Raw genomic sequence first — 17,779 nt, 5'->3', positions numbered from 1 at the left:
CCAACCCCTGAAAACGTTCGGAACTCAGCCCGTTGCAGTGCCATCCTGTGTCCTGTGTGCGGTAGCGAGAATATCAGGGGCGGGCAGTAAGTAACCAGACGAAGCGGCATGTGTGTGGAGGTTTTCCCGCATACTGTACATGGTACATGGTACATGCCACATGTCTGGTATCTTGGTCCCAACCATACCCGCATACCGCATGTATGTACAGTACTACAATACTACAATACTACAAGCCGTGATTCCGCCCACCGGGATTGAATTGGGCTGACACCCACCCTTAGCCTCAGCCCCGACTTCTGGCCAACAAACACATACTGTACTGTACCTACACCTACGAATACTGTGCATCGTACAGTTAGTCAACGAACACGGCAAGGCTCAGGCGCTCTGAATCTGAATTTGACTTGAATCTACTTTCTGAGGCCAGACCCATCATCATCACCATCACTGCTACACCTCCAGAACCATCACCATCACCATCACTGCTACACCTCCAGAACCATGCAATACGCCCAGATCCCTCCAGGGGCTTCGTCCCAGCCAACCCCGTTCCAAGTGTCGATCCCCGACTCACAGCTGGCCCGGTTCCAACAGCAGCTCGCCCTCGCCGAATTGGCGCCCGCAACGTATGAAAGTCTGCAAGAAGATGAAAGCCTAAGCCTGGGCATCTCTCACGCCTGGCTTTCCAATGCCGTCCACACATGGAAGACTCAATATGACTGGTATGTTTTGTTCCTCCCATGGGACCAGACCTCTCAGAGGACTTCACTTCCAACTTGGGGCTCTAAGTCATTCTTTTGCTGTGAAAACCTGGGGCTCTAAGCCATTCTTTTGCTGTCGACTAGGCGTCAAACCGAGACTAGGATCAGCTCACCATTCCTTTGCTGTCTATTAGGCGTCAAACCGAGACTCGTATCAACTCCTTCCCCAACTACCAGACTGCAGTGACCGACGAGGCCGGAAGGGATTACAACATTCACTTTGTGGCTCTGTTCTCAGAGAAGCCAGACGCCATCCCCATCGTGCTGCTACATGGCTGGCCTGGTATGTACCTGTACCTGTACCTGCAGATGCAGAATTGGTTTCGTTCCTTGCTTTATACTGCAGAATTGCTTTCGTTCCTTGTTTGATATTATGACGGACTGACCGTAGTTGGGTTGATCGATCCCCAGGGAGCTTTATGGAATTTCTGCCGGCTCTCGACATCCTGAGGAGGCGCTACACCCCGTCCACTCTGCCCTACCACATCATTGTGCCTAGCATAGTCGGCTATTGTTTTTCGAGCGGCCCGTCAACCACATCCAATACCACGCTTCTCGATGTCGCCTGGGCCATCAACGAGGTCATGATCAGTCTCGGCTTTGGCGCTGGCTATCTTGCTCAAGGCGGTGACATTGGGAGTTACCTGGCGAGAATCCTGGGGTCCAAGTATGAAGCATGCAAGGCCGTGCACTGTAAGTCCAGTTTCCATAAGGCCTGGGGCTACGCCATGCCATACATGACTAGGATACAATGGCACGACACCCACCATTCCCAGCACCAATTTGCCTACTGTGCATTTGATCTCCGATGTTCAGCTGACACTTTTGAATCACTGCGCCAGTGAACTTTTGTGGCATGCAACAGCCGCAACCGCAGAATCCCCGGCCCAACTCGAACCCGACACCGGCAAGCCCAGAAACATCGAATGACCCTCCGAGTCTGAGTCTGAGTGAGATCGAACAGGCCGCGCTGGACCGAACCGGCTTGTTCAGTATGACTAACTTTGCGTACGCGCTGGAACAAGCCACCCGGCCGGCCACGATTGGGTTCGTACTGTCTACCAACCCCGTCGCATTACTGAGTTGGTGAGTTGTTTTGTGTCGAGTACAGGAAACATGTCTATGTCCATGGCGCGACAGTGCAGCGGCAGTGTTTCTCTTTTCTTTCCCAATACCACGATACTCTTTCCTCTTCTTCCATCTCACCATGATACCCCATCTTCCTCCACCTTACTCTATGTGTTATATATGCACTCCTACCCTGCTCCATGTGTCATGTATATATGGCCTACGTAGACATACGCTATGGTGGCACACACACTCCCCCCTCCCCTCACTCTCTCTCTCTCTCTCTCTCTCTCTCACACACACACACACACACACAGCTTGGCTAGATATATACCATGGCCAGACTAAATACACACTGACTAACCCAACCCCTTGGGGCGACAGGATAGGTGAAAAGTACTTGAGTTGGAGCGACCAAACCCCCTCCCTCTCGGTGATCCTCGATGCCGCCTCAGTCTACTGGTTCACCAAGACCATCGCCCGCTGTATCTACCCATACCGCGACACGCTACAGGTCCTGTACCACGACCTGCCAGAGTACTTCGTCCCCAAGCCGCTGGGCTTCTCGTTCTTCCCGTACGAGATTCTACCCGCGCCCATCTCGTGGGTGCGAACCACGGGCAATTTGGTTTGGAGTAGAATCCACACCGAAGGAGGCCACTTTGCCGCGTTGGAACGGCCGGATGTTTTTCTGCAGGACCTGGAAGACTTTGCTGGACAGGTTTGGCCTTGGTCGGAATGAGTATGGACGAGCGGAAGCCAGAGCGGAAGCAAGAGCGAAAGCCAGAGAGGAAGCAAGAGCGAAAGCCAGAGAGGAAGCAAGAGCGAGAAAGAGGGCGAATGAGGGCGACGGCGAAGGCGACTATGACTATGACTTTTACTTTCAATGTTATTGATGGGACTGACAGCTGGGCTGGACTGTGGGCACCATGATTGTACTGTATGTAGCCTACAATACAAATATAATAGTGGTCTCCAACCCACTGACTCACTCACTCACTCGAGCAGAATAGGCTATGGTAGTGGCAGTAAGATCTACATATATACTGTGGATTGAGGAGCGTGGGGCAGAACCAGTGATGTAGTGAGTGGTGTGGCACTGACCATGTCAAATGGTGAAATGTTCCATGTTCCCTATCAAAGTGGTTTAGGGGAGCCAGTCAATATAGGCGTCCCTACACCAGTCTTCTGGTTAAAGGGCAAGGCTGGGAATGCCCAAGTTAGTGCTACTGTAAGTTTGACAGACCAGCCTGGTAGCCTTAGGCAATACTGGAATGTCTTATGCTTGGCACAGAACTCCCCTTCTCTGGCTCCGGGGATGGTAGATCGTGCAAGTTCCCCAAGATGGGGAGCCGGAGCCCCTTGGGGCATAAGCCTGGAGGGAAAGGCTAAGGTTGGAGACAACCCGCCCGGTATTTTGACACCCACCCTTAGGCTGATGCTCGGTTCAGGAACCTAAGCCTCCACCATTGAACCAGGCACAACATATGTACAAGGGCAAGCACCCCAACCGTCACAGTCACCAAGATCGAGATGCTGTATGATCCACAGAAACTTAGGATTGAGGTACAGTACAGGTAGGTACCTACCTATGTAGGCACCCTAGGGTCAAAGACAGTACGCAGGCCCCAATATTGACCGGTCCATATATTGCCATATGCCATCAGACCACCAGAGCTCAGGTCTAGATTCGGGAAGTGAAGTCTCGTAACACACAGTACAGTCCCTCATGCAAAGTGTCGTATCACACAGTCCCTCATCATCATGGGCCCAGACGCACTTTGCGGGGTCGCCGTCCCGGAGAAGTCTCGTTTTGTTGTAACCCGGAAGGCAGGGCCAGGCTCGTCGGTTAAACCAGCGATCCGACAAGACCAAAATCAAGACCAGAGTCACCAGACATGTTACACTGGCAGTACGAGCTGATCTGGATCGGAAGGATTCGCCGTTTAGACGAGACCTGCGACAGTATAAACATGACCCGGCAAGTGGAGGGATTTCTTGTACGCTCAACTCCCCTCCTCTCCTCATTTTTCATCACGTCCACCACGTCCATCAGTGAGAGGCTACAGGCATTGACATTGACGCTGACATCCATCGATATCGGATTCAATACCGACACTGACATCGACATCGGATTCTACACCACCACCATGGCAATTAAAGAAACCCCCAAATCAAAACGTGCTCCTTGCTTCTTTGTGTCTCATGGAGCGGGACCTCTGGCGATTTTGCGCGTGCCCCATCAACAGCCCCTGATTGACCTCTGCAAGGAGACGGCTTGGGTGCTGGACGGCTGCAAAGGGGTGATTGTGGTGACGGCACACTGGGAGGCGGAAAAGACATACATCTCATCGGCGGCCAAGCCACCTATCTACTGCGACTACTTCCCCGTTCCGGGCGAGCCACTGCCCAAGGAAGCGTGGGAGATCGTCTACGACGCCCCCGGCGACCCAGAGCTGGCACGTCGCATCAAGGAGAGTGCGGAGAAGCAGGGCCTGGAGGCCGAGTTGGACGAGGAACGCGGCTGGGACCACGGCGTCTGGACACCACTGATGCTGACCCGACCGCAGGCCGACCTCCCCGTGATTCAAGTCTCGATCCCACGCGGCGATCCTGAGACGGTGATTTCCAAATCCTTCGCCCTGGGCAAGGCGCTCGAGCCCTTCCGCGACGAAGGCTGGGCCATCCTCGGCAGCGGCCACACCTACCACAACTTCCCGGCCATCATCGAGCCCATCATGAACGTCAAGGGAGCCAAGCTGCCGCCGAACAATCGAGCCTTCGAGTCTAAGCTGGAGGAGGTGGCCACGCAGCAGGACCTCAACAAGCGACTCGACGGCCTGAGCAAGTGGCGGTCGTTTCCTGACTCTGAGGCCGTGCAGCCCATTGGAAATGACGAACACTTCACCCCGTTTCTGGTCACTGCCGCGGCTGGTGGTTACGATCCGGGCAGGAAGTTGGGAGAGTGGGAGATGTTCAATACCATCAGCTCCTCGTACATCTGGGTTTGATGGTGCGACATTTCATTTCAGTTTAGGGTGTAGGGCTAGGCGTACACATTACTGAGGTTTTTCGGTCTCGATCTCGATCTCGATTTTGGGGGATACTGAAGCTAGTTGACGATGGACAGCAATGAGACGTCAATCCAAGGACATGTACACGTACTGAATGACATCAATCCAAGGACATGTACATACTGTGCTGAGTGACTACATGACTACATGACTACATGCTATCTCACCAGGTCAGCCGGTCTTGCCCAGAGACAGAGATAGAGTCAACCGCACGTCCTTGTTATATCTCGATTCTGAAGAATGAATAACCATTCAGCTCCACGATCCATGATTCCACCCCAAGTCACCACCAACGACGGATGGGTACTTTTGTGGTCACTACATCGACATATGGTACAGCAGGTAGGGGAATCGACATATGGTACACCATTATGGGGAATCCAGTACCAGAGCTCACTGATCAGGAAGTGTGGGCGTGGATGTGGCTCGGAGAGCTGAGAGCCTAGAGCCTGCTTCTGGTCCATCTGGAACATATGACCCATGATTTTGCCGCCCTCCCTTCTCTTCCGTCGCCCGAGAGACAATACAGAAGATGACATATCATGATCCGAGAGCAACAATGCAGAACATGATATGTCATGGTCCGAAAGCGCAATACAGAACATGATATGTCATGATCCGAGAGCGATACAGAAGACGATATGTTGTGATCCGAAAGGGTGGCATCTACATACATCTACATACATTCACCCCTCCCTCTCCTCTGCACATCCGCGGCCGGACCAAGACATTCAATTACTTACCGAACAAGACAACGGCTGTGTCCCCACATGTTGTTATGTTCATGCTTGCAATGTCGAAGCACTATGAATTTATGAGTACATAATACCTGCTCTTATACTATCCCAGAATTATACCTGCTCTCATACTATCACTAGAATTATACCCGCCCTCATACCATCACAGAGTTATCCTCTCCGCAATCACAATTACAGCAAATCAAATCATAGTACACTTGCACTGACGTGAGTGAGGGGAAAGGGGAGGGGTCAGAACATACAGAGTCTAGACTGTGTACATACATATGTACATACATATTTACATAGCGAGTCGGGATGCCAGGTCAAGTGTTTACCCGAGTACGAGTACCCACGGATGATCGTGAGGAAGACTCGAGGAATAAAAACGTACTGTGTTCTAGTCTACGGTCTAGGAGTCGACCTAATTACAACACACACACCCGCCGAGTATATTTATATATACTTGACTACATCACACCACTGAAAGGTTAGGGTTACAGTTCAGTTATCCTGAGACATCAGACATCCTCATAGTCATCCTCATCTTCCTCGGGATCCAACGTTGATTCAATTGGCCAATCATCCTCATTTTACCTTCATCCTCATCTTCAAAGTCGTCCATCCTCATCCTACCTTCTTCTAGATCAACGTTGGTTCTATTGCAATCATGTCCTGGACTCACCTCGTCCGTTTCGACCACAAAGGCTCGCCCACTTTCGCCCAGCTGGTCGAGCCCAAAGAGAACGGAGAACTCGACGACCAGATCAAAGTCAACATCGCCACGGGGAATCCGGTCCGTCGCGACATCAAGTTGACCGACGAGATTGTGACTGTGGACAAGAAGGACTTGTTGCCGCCCGTGGCTGATGTGCCGATTGTTTATCAGACTGGCTTGAACTATAAGGCTCACGTGGAGGAGGCTACCGAGGTTGGATATAAGGTGGGTAAGATTTTATGTTCATGTTTTGTTCAGGGTTTGTTTCGGTTCTTGTTCAGTTCTTGTTCAATTCTTGTTCTTGTTCATGTTCTTGTTCATGTTCTTGTTCATGTTCTTGTCTCTTTTTGTTCAGGGTTTGTTCAGGTTCAAGTACAGGTTCAGGTCCAGTTCTTGATCTTGGTCTTGATTTTGATCTTGGTCTTGGTTTTGTTCAGGTTCCTGTTTTTGTTTTTTGTTTTGTTTAGGGGCTTGCTCAGGTTCAAGTTCAAGTCCTTGTTCTGTTCTTGTTCAAGTCTTGTTCAAGTTCTTGTTTAGTCCTTGTTCAGATTTAAGTTCAAGTCTTGTTCAGTCTTGGACCGTCGTGATTGATTGATTCACAAATTGACTAATTTACTGATTAATGATTGACAGAATCTCCCCCCTCCTCGCCCATATCTCTTCTGGCGACCCGCCGGCTGTCTGGCCGGCCCCTACGCCACCATCGACGTCCACCCTGTACAGCAAGACTCGCTGGACTATGAAGGCGAACTGATCATCCTGGTGGGGTACGAGCCCTTCAAAGATGTGACGGTCGAGGAGGCCAAGAAGCAGATCATCGGATACACCGTGGGCAACGACCTGTCGCCTCGTCCGGGTCCCAAGCTCGGCGCCATGAATTACATCTGGTCCAAAGGGTTCGACAAGTTCACCCCGATCGGTCCGGTCTTGGTCAGTGCCGACGTGCTGGGAGTGCCGCCCCAGATTGAATTGTACACGAGGGTGGATGGCAAAGTGGTTCAGCAGGACAATACTAAGAACATGACTTTCAATGTGGCGGAGCTGGTGGCGTCCATGGCAACGGGTGAGTTTTTTCTTTCTTCTTCTTCTTCTTCTTCTTCTGTTCCCTCCTCCTCCTGTCATTGTGTTATGTGGTGTGAGCACCAGCCATGTCTTTCTCTTCCTCTTCCTCTTCCTCTTCCTCTGTTCTCCTTCTCCTCGTGCCATTGTGTCATGTAGTGTGAGCAACCAAGACTAACCTTCCTTCTCATCACAGGAACCACCGTTCAACCTGGCACAGTAGCATTCACGGGAACTTGTGGCGGTGGCCAGTGGTTCACCGACCAGGGCAAGACACATGGCGTGCCTGACGGGTCGGTATGCGAGGTGGAGTTTGAGAAGATTGGCAAGATTGCAAACAAGGTCCACTTCCTATAAGCCATAGGGGTTGGAGTACATGCTACCAAGGTCAGAGTGCTATGGTATGCTATACTATGCTGGTCATGGTCATGGCTGAATATAGGCAGGTAGCTACAATTGCCAAGGTAGCCTATACTGAATTATCATGGTCATGGTCATGGATATACTACTGAATATAGGTAGGTAGCTATAGTAGCCTATGCTGGATCATCTCCCTCCCTCTCCCTCCCCCTCTCCCTCCGCCTAAATGACTTCCTTATACTGCTGCCGGAACCCCTTATAAGTTGTAGCATGATACTGTAAGGCCGAACAGGACAGTTGAGTTAATATATTGGCTCGTTCCTAACCTCCAACGGACGCGGTTCAATAAATACACCCTGATAGTGTTTAATAGTACACATGGTGTGTTCACCCTAAATATACTTTGACAGTAAGTATTTATGTGAAGCTCAGGCACTGACTTAGGCATTCCCAGCCTTGTCCTTTAACCAGAAGGCTGGTATGGACACACCTATATAGTCTGGGCTCCCCCCATACCCCGTTGATAGCGAACATGGAACATTTCAACTTTTGACAAATACACCTTGACAGTAAGTATTTAATAGTACATACGTTCAACCTGAATGCACTTTGACAGCAAGTATTTGATGGTACATACTGTACGTACATTACTGACACACACAGGCTCAGCCTAGGGTCACCCAGCTGGCTAGCTAGTACTAATCACTTCTCATACTGTAGCTGTAGCTGTAGCTATAGCTTCGACGAGACATCCGCATCCTTATCCTTTGTCATCTGCAACGCCGCTCGATGACCATAGATCATTCCACGCATGGCAGCCACGCCACTCGTATAGCCGCCCCCCCAGTCCTGCCAGGCGGTCGAGTTCCCTGTGGCATACAGCCCCGGAACCGGCTTACTGACCGGGGTCAAGACGCGGCCGTCGCGATCGATGGGCAGGCCGGCGGTGCCGATTCCGAGCGACACGTGCACCAACGGGACGGCGTAGAAGGGAGCCTGGGCCAGGTCGGCCATGTTGGCGTTCTTCAGCCGGTAGTCGCCCACCATGAGCGCCGACCACGGGTAGGTGCCGCGGCCAAAGTCGGGGTCGGTGCCGTTCTCGCAGAACCCGTTGTAGCGCTGCACCGTGGCCGTCAGACCGGCGGGATCGATGCCGGCGCGCTCGGCTAGCTCCGCCAGGCTGTCGGCTTGGATGGCCAGGCCGGCAGGCAGCGGCTGGCCCGGCGCGCTGGGAGCCAGGCCATACTTGTCGAGCATGCGCTGGTCGAAGACGAGCCAGGCGGGCCAGTGGAGCAGGGAGTTGGACTTGGGCTTGGCCTTGGAATCGCCGCTGGAGCCCAGCCCGCCGCCGTCGACGCCGCCACCACCGTCGTAGCGCGTCACCTGCTGCACCACGTCGGCGTAGAAGGCGTCGTTGGCAAAGCGCCGGCCGTGGCGGTTCACGATGATGCTATGCGGCGAGCCCGCCAGCAACAGCCGCGACGACGCGTGGCCGAACACCACCTCGCCCGGCACGCGGTAGCCGACAAAGATGGGCGATTGGCCGGGGAGACGGGCCGGGATCGGGATCGCTCCCACCTTGGCCGCCACCACCAGGTGGTCGGCCGTGATGCTGGGCGGCGTCATGGTCGTCATGTCCTGCTCCTTGAGTCCGTCGAATGCCTGCATCAGGTCTTTTCGCCAGTCGTACCCGCCCACGGCCAGAATCACGCCGCGACGCGCTCGCAACCGAAGTGGGAGTGGGTTGGTTGCTTTGTTGTCGCTGTCGCCGTTGCTTTCCTGTCCCTGTGGCTCGGCCACCACTCCCACCACTCTTCCGTCTTCGACGATCAAGTCGGCCAGGGCGGTCGAGGTTCGAAACTCGACGTGGTGCTGGAGCGCGGCGTAGACAAAGGCTGCCGACAGCCCGGCGCCACCACAGCGTTCATCTTGCTGGACGTGCTGGGTGACGACTTGCACGATGTTAAAGTTCTCCTGGCCCGTCTGCGACGCCGCCCACTCGCTACCCGTCACGTAGCTGAACGAGGGCCCGTGCGGCGAGGTGAGCACCTTGCTCGCCCAGTCTCCCAGGCGGCTGGCAGCAAAAGGCTTGCCTTCGAGGAAGCGGCCGTCTGGCTTCGACCCCTGGACGGACGGGTAGTAATAGTCGGGCACGCCGGCGATGACCTGCAATTCCACCCCAATCTTGTCCGTGAAGTACTGGATGGCCTCGCGGCCGCCGGCGAGATAGCTCAGCCTCAGGTCGTCCTTGGCCAAGCCGCGCGAGAGCGTGTCCATGTATGCTTGAGCCTCGTCCGCTGTGTCGTGGAAGCCCGCGTTCTCCGAAACCGGATTGGGTCCTGGCCACAACACGCCTGATGACAGTGCGGTTACGCCGCCCAGTTGATCGAGCTTCTCCAGTACGAGCACGCGTGCCCCTCGCTCAGCGGCCGTGATGGCGGCCGCGAGTCCGCCCACTCCGGACCCGGCAACGATGACATCGTACTCACCGTCGTATTTGGATTGGGATTCTGTGGCTGCGCCTGTGGCTGCCATTGCAATTGTTTCGAAACCGTCCTTTTCCTGTATGACTGTGTTGGTTGGGGGTGTGGATAAGGACAACGACAAGCACGGTGGATGGGGATGTGGATGTGGGTGTGAAGTTGGGCATGGATATGCTCCCAGTCCAAATTCGGAGCGGAATGAACTCCCCGGCATCAACCTTTCTCGTTCAAGGTGTGCATGGTCAACGTAGAACTTCTTTCCTTGAGCGCGGCAGTGGCAGGGGCGGAGGGAGAGGAAGACGGCGAGCGGGTTGAAGTGTGAAGTCTGGAAACAAAACGAACCCGGATCACCGAGACACGCGGTCAAGTGAGGCCTTCTGAGGGTCGAGACAGCCACGGTACATAGGCCAGGCTAGATTCAGGGAAGTCGTGCCGTCTAGTGTCTGGTGCAGTAGTATCTCAGTGTAGTTAGTAGTACTCCATACTCCATACTCCATACTTCATACTCCATACTTAGCTAGGTAGTGTTGTGGAGGTACAGTAGGTGGAGGGACTGGAGGCGGGGAAAGTGCCCACTGCCACAGCCGATGCCGTTAGGCCGCAGCCTCGTGAGATTCCTGCGGCATATTATGCAGGGAGTTTATCCGGACTGGGACTGTCCTTGCCCTTCCAGTGCGTCCGTTGTCACTCGTCCTCGACTTTTCCCTCGTGCTCGTCCTTGTCTCTCGCATCTTTCCACGCGTCGAGAGTTCCGTCCCGATCCCGATCCTTGTCCTCCAGGCCGCCCGTGATGCCGATGCGGGCCAGTCATTGATGAGGTAACAGCCGACCACTTATGTTCAGTGTACAGTATGCACTATGGTATGTACTCGATTGAGTGTGGTCCGTGGTGTGGTGTGGTATGGTCTGGTCTAGTGTAGTGCAGTGTGTGCAGTGTGGTATAGTGCAGCAAAGTATAGTGAACGGCCCGGCCAGACGCATCCAGGGCTGCACTGCGTACTGTCGGTCTGGGTTGCAAGTTCAAGCCACACTGTACAGTAAGTACGGGATTCCAGGGCAGTAGTGGCTACAGTGTCTACAATAATACCACTATACATTCTCAAATGGGAAGTGTTTTCAGAGTTAGAGTTAGGGTCGATGCTAAGATGATCTCACACTCGGACCTGGACCTGAGTTAGGCTTGCACCAAGCTTACCCGGGGGACGTCCATCCATCTACCATCTGTACAAGACTTTTGTCAGTCGGCATCGGCAGGCATAAATACTGTAGCCTCAAGCGACAACACACCGCACACCGCACACCGCACATCGCACACAACACACTGTAACTCACAGCCCTTCCCCTTCCACTTCCAAGCAGCCGCAGCCGCAGCCGTCAGTGCAGACGGAGTCCATATCCAGCTTGTGCATCTCTTTGTACAGATTCCATCTCCCATCGACATCCATCCATTCCAGGGTCTCTCTCTGCACGGATACAGCTACCGACTGTCCATCCATTTCGAATCCGAATCCCACATTTCCACCTCCATCTCCATCTCCATCTCAACCATGTCCGGCCTTGACCTTGCCACCTCACAGACCGAGTGGCCGACGACTCCCGTGCCCGACGCAGTCAAGAAGTTCATCGACGAGTTTTTCATCGTCATGGACAACAACACCCCGGACGCGGGCGAGAGGCTGGCAGCCGACTTCTTCACGCCCACTGCAAGCTTTACCATAACAGGTGGAACATATGTGGGCACCGAAGGTAGGCGTGGGTCTTTTTGATCAAGGTGTGATTGTGATATTAGATCAGGATGGAACAGGATGGTATTGTACTAGAGGCGTGACAAAAGAAGTGTGATACCGGTACTAAAGACAAGAGAAGTAGCTGGACGAGAAAAGTGTCATACTGGTACTAGGACGACAAAAGTGTGATACTGTGCTGACTTGATCTATGCTTCTTCCCCAGAAATCAAAATCTCCCGCATCGCAGCGTGGAAAGTGGTGACATCCAGAGCCCACCGATACCTCAAAGTCTACACCTGCAAAGAAGACGCTTCGGATCTCTTGACGATCGGACTGGCTGACATGGGCCTCATCAACGGCAAAACCCTACAAGGGAATTTCATCAGTCGAATCGTCTTCGAGGATGTGAATGCGCCGTATGGGGAGCTGAGAATGAAGCTCTTTCAGGCCTGGGGGGTATGTATTCGTTATATGTTGTTTCGCAAGTCTATTACTGTTACTTTATATGTTGTATTTTGCGTCAAGTTACTATTATTGCATGCAGACTTGTGTATGGTGTTTCTTGCCTCCACAGAGAGAGGGTTGTGTTGTACTTCTTAAGCCTCCACAGAGTGAGAGAAGGTTTCTATTGTGTTTCTTAAGCTTCTTTAGCTTTGGACCTCTCTCTCTCTCTCTCTTCCCCCTTCTCCCTCTCTCCCTCCCTCTGTTTATGTGTTTGTGAGAGACCGCTAACACGCATCGCAACTCAGGACTCCGGCCCGCTCATCAGAGCACTGCAGGAGGGACAGTGAGTGAATATTTGATCGATCAATCATGCATGGGCTATGATTTTGGCGGAAATAGCATCCGTATCCGGTTCTGTGTCCTGACAGTACGTATGATGAATAGATATTCAATTCAATCAACGCACACACAGAGCAGACTCCTCTTGTAATGTAATGTCCTGCCCCTGCTGCTGCTAGTTCTTTCATGTTCATACACCCATCCCGAGATTGATTCTACTTTAGCTTCTGTCTTCTCGACAGAGAGGATTCACAACTGCATATGCAGGTAGCTGGGTAACTCTCTATTTCTACTGTTTTCAGGACGTCGACACGAGCTTTACTTAACTGTAGTAGAACGGCAAGGCAAACAGACACGAGATTTACTTGACTATAATAGAACCGGCAAGACAAATAGACACGAGCTTCACTTAACAATAGTAGAACTAGAACTGGCCGGCAAATATCCTCGCAATATATCGAAACTCAACGTACTATACTATACTATACTACACTGCACAACGCAACGCAACGCAACGCAACGCAACGCAACGCAACGCAACGCAACGCAACGCAACGCAACATAATAGCCATATATATAGGAACAGCATGATATATCCATCCATCTAGTATCAGCTATACCAGTATATATATACTGTATGTATTTGTACTGTATACATATATAATAGAGGATAGGAAAAATATCTAGAGATCTAGCGGTAATAGGCAAAGACCGACAATTCAAATTCTAATTCCAATTGTCTATGTCAATCAATCAACCATTCATTACCCGGGACAGCAGCAGCAGTAGCAGTAGCTCTGTGACAGTTATATACACGAAGTGGCTACTTCACGAGTGAATTAGTTACTTTGTCCTTTTTGGAGACCATCGTGGTATAACGGTTCGGTTTAGGTCAACCGTGACAGTAGCAGCAGCAGTAATAGCACCAGCACCAGTAGTAGTAGTAGCAGTAATAGTAACATCAGCAGCAGCAGTAGTAGTATATCCGCATCCTTCCATCCCTCTATACACAAGAGAATAAGTAATTAGCTATCATGATCGACTTTCAGACTCAGTCGAGGAGGTGGGCCTCTTAGAATACGCAGCACAAGTCAATCATTCCATTATATCCCATTCCATCCTATATCCTATATCATATCATACCATATCTTCATCTATAGCTATATGTGTTTGGCATTCGTAGTCAACTACTCTTGAGCTGATTGGAATAGCCTTGTACTGATGGAATAGCCCTAACTAATCCCTTGCACCAATGGAATAGCCCTGCCTAAACCACTGTTGAACTGATTGGAACACCCTTACACTCACCCTCGACCGCCTTGAAGTCCTCATCGGTAAGAACGGTCTTGGGGTCAGCAAAGGACATGTAGTCGGTAGTGTCGGTTCCGTGCTGTTCAGCGTGGGTCATGCCGTTGCCTATCCAGCGAAGGGATTGGCCTTCGGGCAGCCACGACTCGTACTCCCAGTCCTCCCAGCGAGGATTGCGCCATGCATGGTAGGCGTTCATGGCCGACCCGGGCCAATTGATGATGGACCGGCCGTTCTCGATGTTTCGCTTGAACCACGTCCGGCACTATTATCCAGTATGGAGGGTCAGAAAGGAATGGGAATGATCATCCAGGATGGTTGGGTCAGAAAAGAATGGGAATGATCATCCAGGATGGATTGGTCGGGTTAGAACAGGATGATTGATGGTGATGGTGATGATGATGATGATTGCCAATCCGAAAACAGAATCCGAATCCGAATCCGAATCCGAAAACCGAAACACAACAGAAACAAACTCACCGTTCCCGACAGCACCGTCTTACTGGTCCAATAGTCGACATGGTTCATCCAATCTTGTAGTGCGCGTGGGCTGTGATGGCAGTCATCAGTAAGGGTCTAGGTCCAAGACAAGGACAAGGTAAGGAGGGTTCCCGAAACTCCTTCATGTTTCCAGGCGAAAGCACAACCACCAGGACAACCACAACCACAACCACAGCCACAAGCAAACTCACCTAACTACCATCGACTTGAGGTACTCTTGCTGGAGCTTCGTGATACACTTGACAATGTAGCCACAAGCACCCTCCATGGTATGGCAAATCGATCCTGCCACCGGGGCCGAGTTGGGCCCGAAGATCTGGAACATGTTGGGCATTTTCGCCAGTCCCAGAGACAGGTATGCCACCGGTTCTGGATCCCAAACTTCGGCCAGAGTGATGCCGCCTTGGCCGAGAATGGGTGTCTTTGCATTGTCGAGTTTCCTTGAACATGTCAGTACCAGTGCCAGCCACGTCGGGATCCTCAATCCTCAAGCCTTGGGTCTCGGGGCTGGGCTCACTTACGTGTCAAACCCCGTCGCACAGATGATGGCATCGTACTTGCGGATGTTGCCATCGGCGTCCTCAATGCCCTCCTTTGTAAACCGTCGGATCTCCCCTGGGATGAGATTAGCATTGGGCTTGACCAGGGCTTCCATCCATCGTTGGCCCATGACCAAGCGGCGACAGCCGGCTGGGTACGGAGGTCTGAGCTGTTCAAAGAACCCCTGTTTGGGCGCCAGCGTAGCCTTCATGTTGGCCTCGATCAGCGCTTGGAGCTGTGCGTTGGCTTCGGTGTCCTTCAGCAGCCCGGCCTGGTACCCGTTGCACAGCTGTTCGATCCTTTTCCGGTAACGCAAGTAGGTGAGTGGCTCCTGGGAGAACTTCTCGATTTCCTCGGCCGGATGATCGACTGGATCTGGTCAATGGCGTGCGTGTGCGTCGGAACATTAAACGTACAGTTCAGCCTCTCTCCCCGTTCGATGATCTCCTCCATGGCAGTTCCGCCAGCCGGGGCCACCCACAGTGGACCGCGCACGTAATGGTCGACCGACTTCACCAAGGGCTGGATGGCGGGCATGATCTGGACGCCTGTGGCACCGTAGCCGATGACGGCCACCCGCTTGCCCGTCACATCGTACGAGTCGTCCCACCTGGCGGTGTGAATCATCTTGCCCTCGTAGTCTTGTCGCCCTGGAATGTCCGGCCACTTCCAGTCATTGACCAGGCCCATGCATCTGATCAGAACCTCACCCCGGTCTCTGACAACCTGCTCGGAGATTAATCCTCGGTAGAGGGAAAGGCCGGGGATGGAATGCTCAAGGTGAAACAACTTGACTTGACTTACGACGTTGTCGTCCAGGCGGAGAAGCTCCACCTCCCACTGCCCGTCATCCTCGATCCATCTCGCGGTCAACAGCTGGTGGCGGAACTTGGTGCGATCGTAGACCCCGAATTTCTTGGCCACCACCTTCAGGTAGTTCTCAAATTCCGGGCCAGGAGGGTAGAACCGGCTCCAGCGAGGGTTGCTGGCAAACGTGTACTGGTACGTGTGCGGCGTCAAGTCTGGGTTGCATCAGTCACAGTCACAGTCACCATCAACATCACCATTCATCCGAACGGTGGCGGCGGCCGCGGTTGCTCTTACCAGGCTGCAATCCGGGATAGCTGAATGAGGATCGGGTCAGCCCCAACAGGGAATCCTACCAGGGCCACAGCAGGCTCAGCACTCACTGGTTCTCGTACCACCCTCCACCGACGTCTTCATTTTTCTCGTAGATGACGAATTCCACGTTGGGGACTTGATGTGGAATCATGCAACCCGCGGTTATACCGCTCATGCCGGCTCCAATGCAAATCACCTTGATTGGGCGGTAGTCGTCGATAGCTCGATTCCCCGGATCGGCTGGCTTTCGTAGCTCAGGAATGGAGCCCATGGTCAGAAGAAGAAAACAAAAAAAGCAAGATGTCGACAGAGAACCACAAGTTTCCGAAGGATGACAGGATCCAGAGGCACGAAGCCTGCTTTGATGTCACAGCCGTGCAGGGCTCTAGACTGGTTAGACGGGTTCGACGGGGTTGTAGGTGTAGCTGAAGAGGCTTGTCTCTGTTTCTGACACTCCCTCGCACTACTTTTAACTACACAACCGGGATTTAATGCAGGTCCGGCTCCCAGTGCCTAAGCCGGCTGAGCTGCCGAGAGGCACCTGGGCATGGATCAGGGTAAAGCCGCCCGGGGCAGCATTGTCGCCATTGAGCCAGCCTCCTCCATCGTGGACCAAGAGACGTGGCCATGGCCCAGAAGAGGAAGCAATGCTGAGCTACAGCCACCAGCGCCCACTGCCAGGCGGTAGATCAGGCCTCGCCGCTGGCAAAGCCGTTCCGGCCGCAGCATCCACTGACACTGCACCGGCACTGCCCAATTCGGAGCGGAACGAGCTGGCCGAACTTTCGATTCACCCAGCCAGCCGAACATCCTGGTCTCCCCTCGTCTCCTCTTTCCTCCCCCCCTCCTCCCTCCCACCTCCATCTCCCCCCTACAGGCGAAGGCGACATCTCAGCCAGTCGGAAGATCAGCGCGCCTATGATCTGGAGGGCGCGTGACCACTTGTCGAATACGACAGTGGGTTCTCCCTGGTCCGGAAGTCGACAGAGAAACATGCCCCATGTCCGGGTGTTCGGAAAAGAAAGGAGTAGTGGTACACCTGCTCAGTAGCCCAGCCAGGCAGGTGCAGAAGGACATGTCACCAGGTGTGCTCTTCCTAGCCTCTCAAGACCGGATTTGTTCCACCATTCAAGATTCAGGGCCTCGCGTCCGCATCCGGCAATCCAGTGGGCCTGAATAGACAGGTACGCCCGCCGCTGGTTGGCTACGGCTACGGCTACACCAGGAGATCCTGAGCCTGAGCCTGAGCTTGAGCCTGAGCCTGAGCTTGAGCTTGAGCCCCAAGCCCTGAGCCCTTAGCCCTTTAGACAGGTATGTAGCTAGCTAGCATAGCACCATCCTCCAAGCTTAACAGCATATCCTGTCCAGGTCGAGCCTTTCGTCTCACCTTGTTTCCGGCAGGCTAACCAAACCGAGACCGTCAAGATGCAAGACATAGGGGAGCGGAAAGCCGTGTACCAGCAGTGTACCTGCAGTGCACATCCCAGTATGGAGACTGCCCAATCCACTCGACCAATGTCAACTCATACTCATTC

The 17,779-nt window shown here is 53.1% G+C and overlaps 6 protein-coding genes across 6 annotated transcripts; 4 read left to right on the top strand and 2 right to left on the bottom strand.

The window, feature by feature from the left end:
• Positions 1–504: 504 nt before the first annotated feature.
• On the top strand, positions 505–2,574 carry A1O3_06676 (uncharacterized protein; the record flags this gene model as incomplete). Its single annotated transcript, XM_007736794.1, has 5 exons — positions 505–725; positions 899–1,051; positions 1,180–1,466; positions 1,682–1,850; positions 2,217–2,574. The coding sequence occupies 5 exons, from the start codon at positions 505–507 to the stop codon at positions 2,572–2,574; spliced, it is 1,188 nt and encodes a 395-aa protein (XP_007734984.1).
• A 1,231-nt stretch (positions 2,575–3,805) lies between these two features.
• A1O3_06675 (uncharacterized protein) lies at positions 3,806–4,843 on the top strand (the record flags this gene model as incomplete). Its single annotated transcript, XM_007736793.1, has 1 exon — positions 3,806–4,843. The coding sequence occupies one exon, from the start codon at positions 3,806–3,808 to the stop codon at positions 4,841–4,843; it is 1,038 nt and encodes a 345-aa protein (XP_007734983.1).
• A 1,470-nt stretch (positions 4,844–6,313) lies between these two features.
• Positions 6,314–7,777, top strand: A1O3_06674 (uncharacterized protein; the record flags this gene model as incomplete). The annotated part of the gene is made up of 3 exons (XM_007736792.1): positions 6,314–6,586; positions 6,995–7,424; positions 7,617–7,777. The coding sequence occupies 3 exons, from the start codon at positions 6,314–6,316 to the stop codon at positions 7,775–7,777; spliced, it is 864 nt and encodes a 287-aa protein (XP_007734982.1).
• A 735-nt stretch (positions 7,778–8,512) lies between these two features.
• Positions 8,513–10,315, bottom strand: A1O3_06673 (uncharacterized protein; the record flags this gene model as incomplete). Its single annotated transcript, XM_007736791.1, has 1 exon — positions 8,513–10,315. The coding sequence occupies one exon, from the start codon at positions 10,313–10,315 to the stop codon at positions 8,513–8,515; it is 1,803 nt and encodes a 600-aa protein (XP_007734981.1).
• A 1,495-nt stretch (positions 10,316–11,810) lies between these two features.
• Positions 11,811–12,781, top strand: A1O3_06672 (uncharacterized protein; the record flags this gene model as incomplete). The annotated part of the gene is made up of 3 exons (XM_007736790.1): positions 11,811–12,009; positions 12,214–12,446; positions 12,740–12,781. 3 exons carry the CDS (start codon positions 11,811–11,813, stop codon positions 12,779–12,781), a joined length of 474 nt encoding a protein of 157 aa, XP_007734980.1.
• Positions 12,782–14,040: 1,259 nt separating this feature from the next.
• On the bottom strand, positions 14,041–16,515 carry A1O3_06671 (uncharacterized protein; the record flags this gene model as incomplete). The annotated part of the gene is made up of 8 exons (XM_007736789.1): positions 14,041–14,346; positions 14,562–14,631; positions 14,774–15,022; positions 15,104–15,491; positions 15,539–15,851; positions 15,930–16,144; positions 16,227–16,246; positions 16,313–16,515. 8 exons carry the CDS (start codon positions 16,513–16,515, stop codon positions 14,041–14,043), a joined length of 1,764 nt encoding a protein of 587 aa, XP_007734979.1.
• Between the last annotated feature and the right edge of the window lie 1,264 nt (positions 16,516–17,779).

Source organism: Capronia epimyces, assembly GCF_000585565.1.
Source record: "Capronia epimyces CBS 606.96 chromosome Unknown aczIQ-supercont1.5, whole genome shotgun sequence".
NCBI lineage: Eukaryota > Fungi > Ascomycota > Eurotiomycetes > Chaetothyriales > Herpotrichiellaceae > Capronia > Capronia epimyces.
Note: the sequence above shows the minus strand (reverse complement) of the source record. Positions and strands in the feature narration are given on the sequence as shown.